Here is a 17,338-nt window from a genome sequence, read left to right on the forward strand (position 1 = left end):
AATGCAGCAGAAGAGGTGCCCATTATCATGACTATCATTACCTTGCGTTGTGGTTATTCTATTCAAATAATCATCATTTTAAATTAACCTTTGGTGTCATCTGCTCAAAGCAAAAGAGCAGGTTCTCCTGAGCACAACGGAAACATGTTCACAATTTCCATGGCTGCCTCTCCAGGTAAATCTGTGTCCTTTGGGCACCTGTTTCTCTCATTTCTGTCAGAACAGAGCACAAAAGCACTTCTCTCTGTTATACTGCCTACCCATAACCTTTCATAAATGCATGGTGCAACAAACAGCCCTTTCCTCCTCCACATGTGACTAAGGGATGCTTCACCTGCTCAGTTTTAACTTCTGGACAGACCCTGGTATTACTTTCTTTGCCTTAGGACAATGACTCCTGCTGTTCTCTTTGCCATTCTGCTGGGACATTGTTGCACTTTATATCTAGCAATCAGTTTTACTCTGCTCAGTGATCAGTTTATGGATTGAAGAAATTATTGATAGCACTTACTAAAGCCTTCAGCAGAACTTCTATTTGCAAACGTAATAGATAACCAAGGAAACAGGGGAACTCCCCATGCACAGCTGAATACAGCAGGTTTTGTTCAGTGTATGTCTAATCCTACGAGGTTCTGACAACCTCCACGGGAACCCTGGCACAGCGAAGGAAGCTCTGAGCAGCTCACAGATTCCTATTTTGTGGCTGGCAGACATGAATGCCAAGTTCATTAATACTCAGAATATATTTAAAGATGCGCACCCACCTATGGACATTACATGATCTACCCTTGAGAACAGAAGAGAAAACTGTGATCTGGCTGCTCTCTTTCTCCTCTCCCGTTCTCATGTGCACTTAGCAATAGGTGTTACCCTAGCAGCCTCTGTAAAAGAGGGAAGTAGGAATTTCATCACATATTGAATGTTTCTTATTTTCTGGTGGCCCATATAAGACCTGGCATCTCGGCACTCTCACAAGTCAGCAATTTTGCATCTACGACTATCAGTCCTGTTCGACAAGAACTGAAGTCAAATACTGGGCTTTCAAATGCAGTTTCTTATAAAATACTCTGTAAGAGCAAGAACAAAGCGTCCACTGGGGTCAGTGATTAAAAAGGACAAAACATGACCTTCATTTTTTTTTAGCTAAATAAGAAAAAAAATCAGTGTTGGCAATATCACCCTGAAGTCCCCTACATTGTACCCATACTGTCACTCTTTACTACCAGGGAAAGGAGGAAAAATTCAATTGATTTTACTTGTAGATTTGTAGGCTAGGCAGAGAGGTTTTGTATTATTACTTCTTAGCTTGCAGACTAAAGCATGTGCTGTACGTGGGAACAAAATTCATATTGCGTTCCTCCACTGTGATTTGTGTCATAATAAACTTTTAGTTTCTTCTCTAAATTATTTCTTTCTCTGTAATTTCCTTGGTGACTCTTGGACCCTGAAGTGCCACTAGCCGCAAAATTACAAATATGAGTATTTTGAACTCTAGTCCTTCAAGGAACTCATAATCTTGACATCCCACAAACACTGTACTTGCTGTGAGATGAAAGAAGCTTATTCTGTGCTTTAATCATGTCCTGTTCATTTCCATAAACTAAAATTTCTCCCTATTCAAGTATCTCTCCATTTCTTTCTTTCTGACCCCAGGACTGACAAAATTTCAAATAACCCATGCCAAACTGAACATTTTTCATTAGCAATTTTGCAGCAGAACATGACCACTGCAGGAGTAAGGGAAGGAAAATACACAAGAACAGCAAAAGGAACCTTTGGATTACAAAATTTACTAATTTTACATGAAGGGTCCAGTACAGTTCTCCTTAAAAATGGATCACACCTTTGTTGTAGGGCACTAAGTCCAATTTTGCACAGCATTCTCTCCCGTCTCTCTTGCAGGGACCAGCCCAGATGAACCTCGCTGTGCCAGCCCATGCTGAGCTGAATGGTGTTTGCTGTCAGTTATGCACTGCATCAGGGAGTTTCCATTCAGTATCAAAACATAATTCCTCTTATCAGCTTTAGACTTGCTGGCTTTATGTTTTATTGTATTTCTGATCTTTGTGAGAACACTACTCTGGCTCTTTCAGTTTGCAAAGATAAGGAAACACACACGGAAACAGGCAGGAGTGATGCTGCAGCCAGTTCTGGGCAGAAATTTAGAAAAGCAGAGTCTTCCAGGAAAAACATCCGTTTCTTTGTTACAAACTAACGCTGTCGCACAAACTTTTTCCTAATATTAGGAAGGAGTAAAATTAAACACAATTTCTTGTCTTGACTGTATTTGTTATATGGTCTCTGTTTATAATCTTCTCGGTCTTCTCTCCAAATAAACCAGCTCTCGCACAGCCAGGTGGTGACTTTCCATGTCTCTGTGGTTTTGTCCATTTTAGGTCCCTTTTGTACAACAGAGTAAGCAGATGTTAAAGAAGAGTCTGGGAAGATCTTTCTGCTGAGTCGTGGGATTCAGACTGGACCCGCTTGCTTCCTAAACTCCTTCCCAGGACTCTTACAGACTTAGCTCCAACTGTAACGAAGAGTTTGGACCCTGGCTTTTGCCACACATAACAGTTTTTTTCAGCTCAAGCTGGGCCCTTCCTGTGAGAGACCCAGAACAAGAAACCCCTGGACAATTACACTCTTCAGAATCTAAGTTCCCACCCACCATGCGCTCTTCATGCACTGCCCACATAACAATTATTCTGATGGTATTTCAGGGCTGGGGTCTTCTCGCTCCTCTTAAAGCTCTGCCCATGTAACACTTGGTCCAAGAGGGTTTCAGAGGCTGGGGGCTTCTTGCTACCCATCGAGTCCCCTCTGGGTCACTAGGCAAGCTGTCTCCTTATCTTCAAAGCTTGCAGCTGGTCTTTAGTTTCCTTATCTTCTGGCTTGGACTGGCCCCTAGGGCCCCTCAGTAAAAGTTACCAAGGTCTCCTTCATCATCTGCTGCCTGTTTTGAGGGTCTTTGTTTTTCACCTTGAGTTGTGGGTTTGCTTCCCTTTGTTTTGTAGAGTAGGATGTCCTGTGCTCCTTTATTACCTCCTCTGCTTAGCCAGCCATGCTAACGAACAGAGTTCATTTGAAGTTCACTTACGCTAAGTTTCAAACAAGGTCTACTCATGCTAAGCTATAAGCTACAGTTCAACCTAACTTCAAGCAAACACACTTGATTCTAATTTAGCTTACATCTAAGCCATCACACAATTAATTCTAACATTCTCTAAGTAAACTTATTTTAATTCCCAACACCAGACCTGCTCACTCGGCCCAAAGGCTCTCTCCTTGCAGCCCAGGCTTTGTACCCCCCGGGGCCTGGCCAGCCCCCCGGCACAGGGCAAGGAGCCCGGCTGCATTAGAGGAGCCCCCTCTCACCACCCTGCGGGTCTCGGTGCTGTCTGCGGCCTCTGCAGCTCTGCCTCCAGCAACCTGGCACCACGGTCTGCCCCTTCCACCACTGCTCTGCTCTCATTGACACATAAAAGAAGGCTTTAAGAGGTTTTTCATAACCTGATGGTGTATGCAGAGAACTCAAAATATTTCTTCTCACATTTGTCACTTTCTGTGTCACTAAAGTAAAAAATTAAAGTCATCTTTCTCTTCACATAACCGTATTTGGGTCCCCAAGTTACTCTTCAGAGTCTTGTTTTGCCCTGGGTGACCAAGGGGGCCAGACAGTTTTGACAATGTTGTTACCTCCAAATGTCCCAGGTTATTGTTCTGATAATTCACCAAAGATCACCTCTAGGGTCTACCTATGGGTATCCTGTGCCATCCTTGCTAACCTTTCACTCTTTCTTCCTGCAATAACTTACTTCTGTAAAACAGATGCTAGGGCAGAATTTTACACCTCACCTCATGACCGCTAGATTTTCTTAACAGCATGTTATGGGAAAAGTTACCAAAGACTTTTTTAAAGTTCCTCTAAAATTTATATTAAGTGCTTCTGCATAATCCAGGGCTTCATCGAGATACTTTAAGGTATTCTTAGGAAGTTAACAAAGGCATGCTTTTCTGTTACTGGACCAGTCATGCTTAGCATTAAGCTCATACGCAGGTTTTATATCTCACTAATTTATATTTCAACCTTTCTTTCTTTTTCAAGTGGCTGAGATGATCTTGATTTTGAAGTAAAATACATGCCATGTTCCATTGGTTTGGTATAGCAGAACAGTCTATTTTTAAGGGAAACTTGCATGATTTTGTTAACAGCTATCAGCCTTGATTGATGCCATCTGCTCTGGGAGGTTTGTTACTTTAGCATGTCAGTCCTGCAGTTTCTCCTCTGATACCTCAGTGTTTGACAGGCCTCCATCTTTAGGAATTAAATAAAACATGTAGAGAGTTAATGTATTTCCAATCAGTAAAGACTGACAGGAGAATATAATGTAATCTCTGCAATATCCTTTGTCACTTTTTAATTGCCCCTTCAGTCCAGCAAATCCATTAATTCTCTTTCAGATATTTATATTTCTCATTTGTTTGCAGAAATGTGTCTGTTTGCACTTGAAATTTCCTCTCTGCCCTCCTGTTTCCCATCTTTAATTTTTCATTGCTGGTTTACGTTCCTTTCTTCTGGGTTAGCCAGGGCTAGACTTCCTTTTCCTGAAGGTTACCTGTTTGGTTCATCATACTGTGTTTGTTTTTTCTTGCCATCCTGCTTCCTTTTTGGTTTCAGGGTATGCATACCTTCTGTGATGCAATTATGGTATGCTTAAGTAGTTCCATGTTGAGGCTAAGGATCGTAATGTCTCTTCACTTCTGACTCGTTTCCTTCTCTGTACCTCTTTCCAACCCTCTCCTCCCTCCAAATCCAAGAAATTTGAAGGATTATATTTTAATTGACATGCAGTTTAAGTGCTAGCTAGCTATTAGATTTCTATCTCCACCCTAGAAGGCTTTGTATGATGTTTTGGGTTTCTTGAATTTTACTGAGGGGGGCAAATATTTACATTAGCTTCTTTATTTAAGACTGGCCCAGACCCAAGTCTCTACACTTCTGGATATTGCATGACATGCGGTTGTGACACAGGCAAGCGGCAAATGCATTTTCAAAACACAAATTTAGATTGGTCAGATCATTTGATGCTGCAGCACGCTTGAGTAAGTTCAAGGGCACTAGCAGGATTTTGGAAAAAAGCTGGATGTGTTATCAGGCTAGTGCTCTCCAGGAAGGGAGGAGCTGCTTTGCTTTTTTTACACCATGGTCCTGTTTAACCATGTTTGCTAAACAAGAAACTGGGAAAAGAGCAAGAAAAATCCTGGTTTAAAACCAACAGACACACATGCTTTGTTTTAGCATCTCCCTGCCATGGTAGGACAAACTGCTTTAATCAGTTTCAAAAACCACTCACAGCTCTGGAACCAAAAGGAAGAAAAGAAGCATTTAAAGAAAAATGGCAGGAGCACCGAGAAGGGGGGAAATGAGAGAGTCAGGAGGAAAGAAGTGACATCTTGCCTTCTGCTTGCACACTGAAAGCAGGAGTGTGATCTGTACAGGAGGTGAAAAGGGGGAAAAATTAGGAAAGGGTCAGGCAAGGCTCTGGAAACAAGCAAATGGTTTGCATATAGGGGCTGGCAAAAAACACCAAACCACTGCACTGCAAAGCAGCTTAGAGCAGGAGACCTGGGGGCGTTTCAGATGTGGATGCCTGACCGGTCCCATCCCAGCTGTGCTCTGGGCAAGAACCCGCTTCCCTTCACTGTGAGCTGCCATAGCAGCCCGGTGAGAGCCGACACACCCTTCAAGGCATGTGCCGGGTTTGGACGTCTTGGGAGCACAGCTGGCACGAGTTCCACCGCACACAGTGGAGGTCACTTCAGAAAGACTGTCACCAACTCCAGCACTGTGGCTGTGGCTAACTGATGTCCTCGGGAACAGTGTCCTTCCTGATGTAAATGCAGGACTGAGACCTGCATGGGAGAGGAAGAAGCAATGTCCAGGTTTGTATTAAGTTCTCTGTGGCCTTGGCAGCAAGGCAACATTATGTTCACTTGACTTCAGCTTTAAAAGGAGATGAATAAAAGAGAAGAATAGCACCAACATATTTTTAGGGCACAGAAAATTGGAAAAATACATGTATTTTGAAACTGACCCTTGGCAGCCTGTTTAAAAGAGCTTGAAACTATCTGAACTACACGAGGAAAAAAAAAGAAAAAGAAAGAAAAACATGCCCACGAGGGCAGAAAAATCACTTCAGTAATAGATGACTTTTAACTTTACATCAGAAAATGTTTGGCAGGCATAATTTTAAAGTGTTAGGGAAATGCATGTGATAACTGCTTGGGTGAAAGAGCAAATGTAGTCCGCAGTGAGATTTATCAAATGTTCACATAAGCAATCAGAATCTGGCAGGGCCAGTTGCCCATGGAGAGGGGCAAAGAGGATCACAGCTTTAAACTTTGAAAATTTAATGAAGCCCACTGATTCCTCAGACGAAATTTTTCTTTGAGCATGTTCATGTGTCATGGGAATGCTAGCAAGCAGAAGGCTCTGACAAAGTGCCAGCTATAAGGCATAAGGGAAACAAAACCCTCCAAGCCCCATCAAAGGCCAAGCCACCCTTTTTCCCTTTTAAAGCTGCAAAGATGCTTGATGCCCTAACATCCCTGAGCATCCTTATGCGTTATCCTTAATCACACAAACAGGCCTGTTGACACGACTGGGTTTATCGGGAGCATCTTGTAGTATTGGCCCCTTTTCAAAGAGATGAGAAGATCACCGAACTTCTGGGGGCTTGCACGGGAAGGTGCACAGAGGCTTGAGCCAGCCAGCAAAAGGAGCGGGCAGTGCCTTCTCGGGTGTTCACGGGAGCAGCAGCTGGCTATCTGCTTACAGAAGGACAGAGGGACATCAAGGCAAAAAGGAGGTACAGGGCTAGGAGGATAACAAGCAGAAAACAATGCTGTTTAAATGAGAATTTAGTTATCCTTAGCTTTATGCTACAAATATCGAAGCAGCTTGCTTTTCCTGTTCTGCTGGAATAAGATCCTAGAGAAGTGTATTCTTTTAGGACCTTTTGTGGCACAAGACATTTAAAAAAACCCCATGTTTTATAGATCAGACACCTCAAAGGTCTCCTTTCTTGGTGCTTGAGCCATGACCATTGTGCAGCAAGTGATTGCATTTGGGAACGCGTTTGCTTGGGAGTGTACACCCGGCTGCGGTGTTCCGAACTCCTGTTTGCCAGAACGATGGGGCGCTGAATGACACACCAAGGCAGTGAGGTGCCCCAGACCTGAAATGGGCTTTTGGAGAGCGAGAGGTTCTAGAAATATGTAACAGCCAGACCTAGTTGCAGATGTCAGAGGAGGGAACCAGATGGGTGAGTCTTACATTCCTTGTGAGAGTCCTGACAGGTTGTGGATAATTAGTTCATTTGGTCTGGAGACAAGCCAGCAATACCTTAGTCTTAATCCTGCATGTGCCAAGTAGGAGTGGGAGTGAGGGGTACCCAGTGCCTCCCAGGAATGGGCCATGTCCTCCATGTAAAAAGTCAGATTTTGATTCTGTTTTTCGCTTTCAGCAGGACCGTGCTGGCTTTCCAAGTCCCCACGGACGCATGAAAGCCATGTGCCTGTTTGGCCCAAGTCGTTTGTAGCTCATACTTTCCATATGAAGTTCATCATAAAATAACAAAGAGAAATTACTTAATTGAATTTGTTTGGAACCCAATATCAGAGGAGTGTAACAAATAGAAAACAGTCAAGTACCATACAACCAAACAGTTAGAGAGAAGTTACAAATTTCAACACACATGCAGCTGCCTTGTGGAAAAATAATCGAAACTACTGCATTAAATATGGCTGTGCTTCTATAATAATTTCCATCCAGGCACGGAGAAACACTTAACATATTTTGCTTGAAACTTCCCCAGACCGTTTCCTGGGACTAAAAGGGAAACTGTGGATCTCTGCAGCTGAGTGATTAGCCCAAGGTCACAGGGCAGGACATCTGGAAGCAGAACTTTGGACTCTCGGTGATACACGTTAACCACACGACCATCCTTCAGTATCCTTCACGCTGATGACTTTGGAACTAGCTTTAAAAGATCCAGTGAGATGCAATGATGGGAGTGCTAGATAACTACACTACATAGCCAGAGGCAACAAAAATGATTAGAGACATGTGGGGGTATTTCTAAACAAAAAGATTAAGACCAGAACTATTTCATTTAGAAAGGAAAACAGTAAAAGATGACAGAATTAAGGTATACAAAATAATGAATAGTGTGAAGGAGAAATCAGACGCCCTTCATAAAACAAGGAGGCACCTAATGGAATTTAAAAAGGCCTTAGCTTACAGATGGATATTGGTATCACCCTCCAGCTTATCTCTAAGCAACCTGTGGAACTCTCAGATGCAGGACATTGATGTAAATAGCTCAAGAAAATTAAGGAAAAAAGGAAAGATTGTAAATACAGATTTTTGAGCTAAAGAAAATACTTCTTCAAAGCTACAGTTTTTCCCTGAAAAAAAACACCTTTTTCCCCAAGAAAGAGCTAACTTTTTTTTTATTCCTGATTGACTCTCCCCTGCCTGAGTGCAGAAGGCCCAGCAAAAACTGCAGCTCCTTTCTCATATGTCCCCAAAATAGGAACACTCCTGCCTCCACATTTTTCAGGAAGCCTCTTCCTCAGAACAGCATCCACAGGCTTAGAAACTCAGTTTCCTGCTAATAGCAATAATCACGCTCTCACTTTGCCTCCAGGAATCCCAAGCTGTCTTTGTACCACAGATGCCACTGTAAGGAAAAGCTGAAGGATATGGAAGGTTGCACTGTCTCGTTCTTTCCCCCCCAGCTCACATCTGCAGACACCTCCAAACTCCACTGCTTCTAACCCCTTTCCCGCCATATCACTTGCAGCAAAGCACGCTGCTACAGATGAATGGTGTCAAATTTGCCTGTTAGTGGCAAGCTAGGAAGGTCTGTTTACCTTGTGTGAGTGGTCCTTAGTGCATGGATTATCTCTCTTCAGTGTTTAGAGAAGTGTTTGGTATAACGGGTGCATAACAGGTTACAGAAATAATAACCATCCCCTGAATTATTCAGCACTGGTCCCCGGTGCTGAACGGATGGACCATCAATCTCTCTTAGGACATCTTAACTAAATCTCTGGGTGAGTCTTGGGTTATTTAGAAAGCAGTACACCCTGGGGAGACAGGCATTGGTACTTTAGTCAGAGACCTCAATTTCACTCCTTCCTCTGGGTCTGGGAGAGCACGGCACTCCTACCTCCCTCCCTCGAGGGCTGTGGGATCATGCTGATGGGCCTGTACTCCCACGATATGTCTTACATATATCATGGAGGCAGGTGTTGGCCTCTTCTCCCAAGTAACTAGTGATAGCACGAGAGGAAATGGCCTCAAGTTGTGGCAGGGGCGGTTTAGATTGGATATTAGGCAACATTTATTTACTGAATGTGGTCAGGCACTGGAACAGGCTGTCCAAGGAAGTGGTGGAGTCACCATCCTTGGAGGTATCAAAAAAAAACGGGTAGATGTGGCACTTCAGAACATGGTTAGTGGACATGGTGATGTTAGATTGATGGTTGGACTTGATGATCTTAGAGGTCTTTTCCAACCTTAAAGATTCTATGATTCTATGATATGCAAAGCACCTCTTCCATCTAATGCTGCTGTCAGGTTCAGTTCACACAGGGAAATAAAGCTGGTTTTATTTCATAAGAGCACTTTGCCTTAACTTTCAGCTACTTTAGCAGCCCCTGGATGCTTTGGTTTCCAACAGTTATTTGTTCTCAATGTCTGCCACTCCTCTCCTCTCTTCTCTCTGCTCCTCTGGCAACACTAATAGCAGGAGCTATTATTAATTATCTCTTGAATACCTGCAGTCCTCTGCTGCAGCAGGAGAAACGATCCTTCCCCACCAGGATTTATAAGCTGGGTATACAAATAAACTAGTGTGCAGAAAGTTTGATGGGATGATAAAAAGGATGTTTTCAAGTTAATGTTTGTAAGAAGGTGAGGAAAAGAGAAAAGGGCTCTTTGCTCATGTTTCTTTATTAAATCTCTCCTCTCTTTGTTATAGAGCATGACGAAAATAAAATGAATCCTAGTAAATAAATAAGAGGAAAACTGTAAGCATCAAATGTCTAACTTGGAAAAAAAAATAAGAACTATAGAAAAAGAAACAGTTTTGCAGCTGGAACTGAGAAGAAATGAAAGATCCTATCAAAAAAGCAAATCAGAAATCCTTCCCACTGACAGAGACTTATGAAAATTCTTCACTGATCATAAAACCAGACATTGACTGAGGAATTTTTTTTTTCTGTGAAAAATTCAGGTTATTTTTTTCATTTTTCTGTCAGATGGTATTTTTCAAATTTCTAACTAATGAAAATTCAAAATAAATAGTGGTTTTCAGGTGTGAGAAAGGTCTGGTTTCAGTTTTATAAAAGAATCTCAAATTGCTTTTTGACATATTTTTTAATATATACATTTTAATATGTATTTTTTCTTTAAAAAAGAAAAATGAAACCTTTTCTCCATTGACAGAAATTGATGAAGAAACTTAGTCAACTGTAGCCTGTGCAGCCTGCACAGTACTGTGCAGGTAAGGTCCTGAGGTAACGGGCTGGCAGTGCTTTTTTTATATTCTCCAAGTAACCCAGGTTTTAAACACATCCCCAAAGCAGAGTATTACCAAATTTAATTATTACCACTTTCAATGCTGAACCTTCTAGGTACTGCATCAGAAAGTGTTCTTGGAAACTATTGCCTACATAGGGCAAGTTTATACCCACATTTATTGTCCTTTAGCTTGAACACTCACTTCTCTTCTCTCTGGGATTTACTACCTGTGTGTATCCACATAGAACAGTCATCTCACTTCCCAGATTGCACTTTGCTAACGTGGACATTCAAGCCTCTTCTAATCTCCTTTCACAAGACAGATACTCCATTCCCCTATTATCTTTCTAGTCATGGTTCCAGCTTAAGTCCACCACACCGTGCTCTAGGTTAAGTTTTACCTGTGCCTTACACAGACTCAAAGAATCATAGAATAGTTTGGGTTGGAAGGGACATTTAAAGGTCACCTAGTTCAACCCCCCTGCAAGGAGCAGGGACATCTCCAACCAAATCAGGTTGCTCAGAGCCCAGTCCAAACTGGGCTTGAATGTTTCCAGGGATGGGGAAGTATTAATAATTCCTCATGTCTGCTGGAAACACCTCACCTGAGACAACCTCCCATCATTTCTGCCTAACCAAATCACAACATGCCTTCACAGTTCTTCTGTGAGAACTAAAAGCTATAACAGGTGAAGTCTGGAAAAACCTGCTACAGCAGTAGGAGCCAGCTTTGTCCCCGCACTAGCTGCCTGTTTGATAGAGGCAACCACAATCACAGAGCCAGGAGCAGGGCGCACTCGCCTGAGCCTATGTACCACCAGTTACAGTCCTGGGTGTCAGCTGTCCGGCAAATCATCCTGAATTACACCAGTGATTATTTTCATGGGAAAACCCATAGATGCCTACACTGAACCTGAGGTTTGGGCCAGAACCAAGCCACCAATGCTGGCTGAGGGGGAACAAATAGAATTGTAAAGGTCTCACTTGAGAATCAGAAGTGGAAAGAGTCGTTAACCTGGGTGAGACAGAACTCATTTCCCTATCATCTTGGGGCAGCCCTGCTGTGCAGGGTTACTTTTTTTTTTTTTTTTTTTTTTTTGTTAATAAAGCTGTTCCTTATTCATGAATGTGCTGGGCAAGGAAAACCAGCTGAGTAAAAGCCACTAAATAATTTGTCAGGATGAGTTGTCCTCCACCCCAACAAGCACTTCTAAGATTTGCATCCCTCACCCGTAGACTTTGGCTACGTACAAACCACCTGCAAAGCCGCATTTGCGCTATCCTGCCAACCACATCAAACCGGTAACTTCCATTGCTGGTGGGGGCAGACAGCCAGATGAAGAGCTATCAGGAAAAGGTTATCGGGTGAGCCACTCATTTCATAAACACGGGCTTACAACCACTGAATGCGCAACAGCATCAGCTTTGGTTGGTTGGATATGGGATGTTGTTTATTTGACTTCTGGATCAAAACCATGATTAAAATACACATTAGAGAATCCCAGATTATGAAAGCTACAACATGCATCATCAATATGGAATGTGCTAATGGCTTTCACATACATGAAAGTTTTTTGAAGGTGTTATCAGCTAGGAAGATAGTAGTTACTCTCTCCTCCCACCTATAGACATTCTCTAACTGGGCATATATACATACATATATATATTTTTTTTTTTTTAAAGTGAATTTACCAGAGAAGTAGTGAAAGAAGAAGTAACTCAGCCTGCACAAGTAGTAAAGGCAGACAAAATAAAAATGAAGATGTGCATTTTATATTTCTCTCCTTCAAACTGAAAAAAATGAAATTGTATTCTGTGGAAAGTAGGACAACAGAAATCTGTATTTTAACACAGGATGGCAAATTAATTCTTTGTGAAACAACACAGAAGTCAATGGCACCATACCAGAGATGAATTTTACCCAGGCTGTAAAAAGAAAACATAAGTGCAATGCAGACCAACAGAAGATATTCCATTTAAAGTAAGAATTATGTTTCTGTCAGAAAAAAAAAAAAAAAAAACCAACAAATAACTAAATTTGTTTCCTGGAAGGAGATCCAACTTGGCTCTGCTGCAGCCTTGTAAAAGGATCCAAAATAAGTAACAGCAGGCATCTCTGCTAAAATTTGCTTCTGATCAACATTATTTTTCCTCTGGTACCAGAGAAGAGTTGAACACATATTCCAAGCGAGGCACAGTGGTTTGCTGCATGGACCATGAGAAAGGGGGCTAAAGCTCTGGCATTTAAAACTTGGCTCAGCCAAGGAGTCAGTACACGATTTTAAACAAACCACATAGACTCTGTGGGGCTAATTCCCACCTAAAGGCTTTCTATTTCAGAAACATACGAGCCCCAGTTGGGGGAAGGGAGAGAAATATTCTTAATTACACCCACGTTCTGCATCTGCTTCCCCACACATTCCAATGGGGGTCGGACCCTCGTTGCAGGGGTGTTAGCAATACTGTGTAACTATCAGCTCCCTGAAGCATCAGCGTCTTCCAAAATCCAGCTGATGACTGGTTACATGAAAGCAGGAACTTTACATGATGCTTTGGCGGTGGCAGTTTGTCTATACCAGCACACATTAATAAATGAACAGTAAAGCCCCATAATCACAATTTGTGCATCTGTGTCTGTTTTGTGGTATCCTGAAAATGTTTCTAAAGTAGTCAGAATACAGAGAGCAGAAATTGTCATTCTTTCCCAGCTGGGCTCATGTGAAATGCTGTCTGACTGTGACTGGCAGATTTGATATTTTATTAATTGTGAGAGACCCCACTTTGAATAAAGTACTCACATTTGTTATGATCAGTGAATATTTCCTTTCACTTCACATTTTCTCCATACATAAACTTATCATAATCCAATAAAGAGCCTATGTGCATGAGTCTTCTACACACAGCATTTGCTCTATGCAGGCAAAAGGCTGCCTTTTTTGTATATGATAGTCATGCAATTTTTCATTTCTGTCTGTGTGAGATCCACACTGAATGGAAGTCTTCCTCATGCAGAATAATTTGTTCTCAGGTTGTTCTGACCTAAAACTGAAGGCTTCATTCAGAGACATCTAGGAAGAAGCGCTTCTCAGAAACCGGTAACAAAAGCTGCGCTAGACATGAGGAAATTAAAAAAAAAACAATACCAAAAACCAACTAGAGAACTATGCTGATGTGACAGATGAATCTGCAATGGGAAAAAAAAATCAAAAGCGAAAAGCCAACATAGTTTTAAAGTTTCACAGTAATTTGTCTTTTAAAAATTAGATGTACACTAGATAGTCTCCCCAAAATCATGCATCTGATTCAGTCATGTTCAAAGTGGAATTGAGATGAAGGCAGAAATTCTAAGGGACAGAGCAACACCTAAGGTCCGAATCTGACTTAAACCCAGAAGAATTCCACTGAAATCAATGGTTACAACACTGCAAATCAGCAAGAGATCTAAATCTGTCCTAGCTGATTCCAGATCTATCTTTTATTTGCTATATGGCTTTAGGCAAGTCAGTGACCTTCTTTTTATTTCTCAGTTTCTCCATCCGTAAAATGGTGATAATACTGCTTGTAATACGATTGGGGTGACTAGTTAGTTCCATAACATGGTTTGGATATGAAAATTGCTGAGTATCAATAGTTTTCAGTCATCTCCTTCACTTTTTATAATCTTAACACTTGGCTTTTTGCCTGCTTGCATATTTCTCTTTTAAAAACCATTGGCCATAGCCTGGTTTTACCCTGCTTACTTCCACGGCACGATTCACACGAGAAAAACCAAGGGCGAAATTTGGAACTTGGCCCCAAGAACAACAAACTGCGAAGATATTTCAAACAAAACTCATAAATCACTGGATGATATTAATCCCGGTTCGATTCGATTTTCAGAGTGCAGGGAACGCGTGCCCACGGATGCCCACGCATCAAGGGCACAAGCAGAAGCGTCGCAAACCCTTCTTCACCTTTACTTGAATAACGTGCGCTGCGCTGGTATTTGCAGCAATAGTCAATGTTGTTCCAAAAAAAAAAAAAAAAAAAAAAAAAAAAGAGCAACCCAACCTGAGAACACCCGAACGCCTGACAGCTCTGAGAGGGACCTCTAGCGTGTGCTGGAACATTTTGTGCCGTGCTTCGGGCGCAATTAATACACCGAATTCACCGCAGTCATTTTGGATGGATAGGCGAGGGGAAGTTGCGCCGAGTGCCTCCGACCTGCGGGGCGAGCATCCTTCCACCGGCTCTGCTCAACCCAACCGGCACCAATTACACTGCCTAGGATTTTTCTTTTTTTTTTTTTTTTTTTTTTTGTGCTTGTTTTATTTATTTTTTTTCCCTGACTCGGTAGGCGTAAGGCACCAACTTCCTCGGATCAGCCGGCCGGTTCCCCGCTGCGCCCTCCCGCAGCCCCCGGCCGCCCCCAGCCAAGCCGCCCCCGGGGGAAGGTGAAGACGGAAAGTTGCGTTTGTGACAGAGAAGGAAAAAAAAAAAAAAAAAAAAAAAAATCACTCGAGAGCCATCAGCCCCACAGTGCCCGCCTGCCACGGCCAACCCCCAGCTCCCCCGCCCGCGCACCAGGCGATGCCGGAGGTGACCGGGCGGAGCTGCCCCCGCGCTCCCCCGCCGAGGTCTCTCGGCAGAAGGGAGACGCGCTTCCCCCATTTTTTAATTTGCCCCAACAATCCGAGCACGGTCGGTACCCGCGGGGCATGCTCGAATAAACTTGTATCTCGCTGATTGGAAACAGGCGGCGAACGGCTTTTTTTTTTTTTTGTCTAATTTTTGAGACGGCGGGGCAAGGGCAGCCGGTCCCGCGGCGGCGACGACGCGGGGGTGGGTTCAACCGCCGTCCCGCCGCCAACAGCCGCGGCGCCTCAGTCCCCTCAGCCGCCGCCAACGGCCGCCGCCAACGGCCGCCGCCGCGCGCGACTGCTGGCGGCAACGGCGCCTCGGCCCCCGCGGCCCCCGTGGGGGAGGAAGGGCGGCCGCTGCCCCGCGGCCCCCGTGGGGGAACAGGCCGCTGGGCCGCCCTTCCCTTGGCCGCCCCGGCAACAAAGGGCGCGGCTGGGGGTCTCCGGAGGGGCGGGAGAGGGGGGAGCGCCGCGGAGGGACGGCGGCGTGGGGGTTGGGGGGGGGGGAAGGTGCCTCCCGCTCGCTGCCGCTCGCACACACACAATGGCGGCCCCCTCCTGTAGCCCGGCGGAGAACAATGCCAGCCGCGCAGCCCCCGCGCGAAAACAGACAAATTTAAATTAAATAACTCTCCCCCCCCCCCCCCGTCTCCGCGCACTCACCGCCCCCCAAGTCCCCCCTCTTCGGAGAGGCGGTGGGGAAAGGAGGAGCACACCCCCCCCCCCCCACCTCCCGCTCCCTCCCTCCCCGCCTCCCCGCGGCGCTGCGCTGCGCGGGGGCGCGGGTTGCGCGGGGGAGCGCGGCGGGCGAGGCGGCCGCGCCGCGTCCCCGCGCGGGGTGCGAGCGCCCGGCACATGCGTGGAAGCGAGCGGCGCCCGAGTCCCTCCGCACCCTCCGCTGCAAACAACAACAATCCCGAGCAGCCCTTACCTGGAACATCGGAGCCGCGAAAGTGTCCCGCTTTTTTTTTTTTTTTTTTCCCCTCCTTTTTTTTTTTTTTTTTTTTTTTTTTTTTTCCCCTTCTCCCCTTTCCCCCCACCCCCCCAACTCACACTTCCGATATTTCTCTCTCCCGGCAGCGGTCTGCTCTCCTCGCTACACCAGAGAGAAATGCAATAGCTTGGCTAAGGTAGACAGAGCAAAATACAGAGAATAGTTGCTCCAGGGCTTTGAAACCCCTCAAGGCAAGGATCAGGATACAATTAGCTCATGTCTCTACCTCCAGTCTGAATCAATCTCCGAAATAAAAGTTAAATTAAATTAACTGATCACACGGGCATAAAATTGATCTCCTTCGAAACGTGCATATAGATAGAGATATATATATCGCGTGTATTTTTTTTTTCGGATTTTTTTTGGTGGAAAAAACAGTCTCATTCCAGCCTCCAACTTGCTTTTTACTCTCCTCTTGCACAGAAAAGCTGATTTTAATCGTTGTGATTAGTTTTGATGTAACGTTTCCGCGGGCGATTTCTGCAAATGGATGGAGTGTTTCTTTGCCAGAAGAGGGAAAAGCAGCAGATGATGATAATTATAAGGATTGTTGGTTGTTTCTTTCTCTCTTTCTGTCTCTCTCTTTCTTTTTATTTTTATTTAGGTCTGTCTCTTCACTTTCCCGAGCTGACCTGACATTGCCATTGCACTAAGGTCGCACAACTTGTTGATTAGGATCACCTCCCGTTTTGATCGGGGGATATGTGATAATTTGGCAGTGGAGCAACACATTTTCTGTTCCCTTGGCTATATAACTTCCCAAATGACGTGTATAAAAATAAGCACATGGAGTCTGCTTTGCCCCAATCAAGTCTGAATCAATGCCTGGGGGTGATACGCAAACTCATTTCAAATGTTCAACCATGCAGAATTGCAAAAAGATTGAAGGAGTTGCACTGCATTTTTTTTTTTTAATTCTTTTTTTTTTAAAGCAGCAAAATTAAAAGGAAACAAATCCATGTAAGCAAATCCAGGAATTTACCATGTTCATGTGACATCGCTCGCAAACGCTGCTAACTTTCCTTCTCCAGTTATCCAGCTGAGAAGGAGCCTTGCCTTTTCCCTTTTCTTCAGCCGGGAGTTTGCAGCTCTTCGGGATAACCAAATAAATTACCAATCTTATTCTTGATCAGG

General features: G+C 44.0%; 1 protein-coding gene across 2 annotated transcripts in view; it reads right to left on the minus strand.

Annotated features, from left to right (window-relative positions):
* Positions 1 to 16,311, minus strand: part of KCTD1 (potassium channel tetramerization domain containing 1) — a 101,333-nt gene extending 85,022 nt beyond the window's left edge. The window contains exon 1 of one of the 2 annotated variants that reach the window (XM_086740757.1): positions 16,264 to 16,311. Coding sequence is in view for 1 of the 2 variants with exons in the window: in XM_086740755.1 (XP_086596881.1) it covers positions 16,142 to 16,150 (9 nt within the window). In the remaining variant the exon portion in view is untranslated. Of the gene's footprint in view, positions 1 to 16,141; positions 16,173 to 16,263 lie in introns of those variants that run through there. The other variant, XM_086740755.1, reaches the window with a different exon arrangement.
* Between the last annotated feature and the right edge of the window lie 1,027 nt (positions 16,312 to 17,338).

This window comes from Chlamydotis macqueenii, chromosome 2, assembly GCF_036417535.1.
Source record: "Chlamydotis macqueenii isolate bChlMac1 chromosome 2, bChlMac1.mat, whole genome shotgun sequence".
Taxonomy (NCBI): Eukaryota; Metazoa; Chordata; class Aves; order Otidiformes; family Otididae; genus Chlamydotis; species Chlamydotis macqueenii.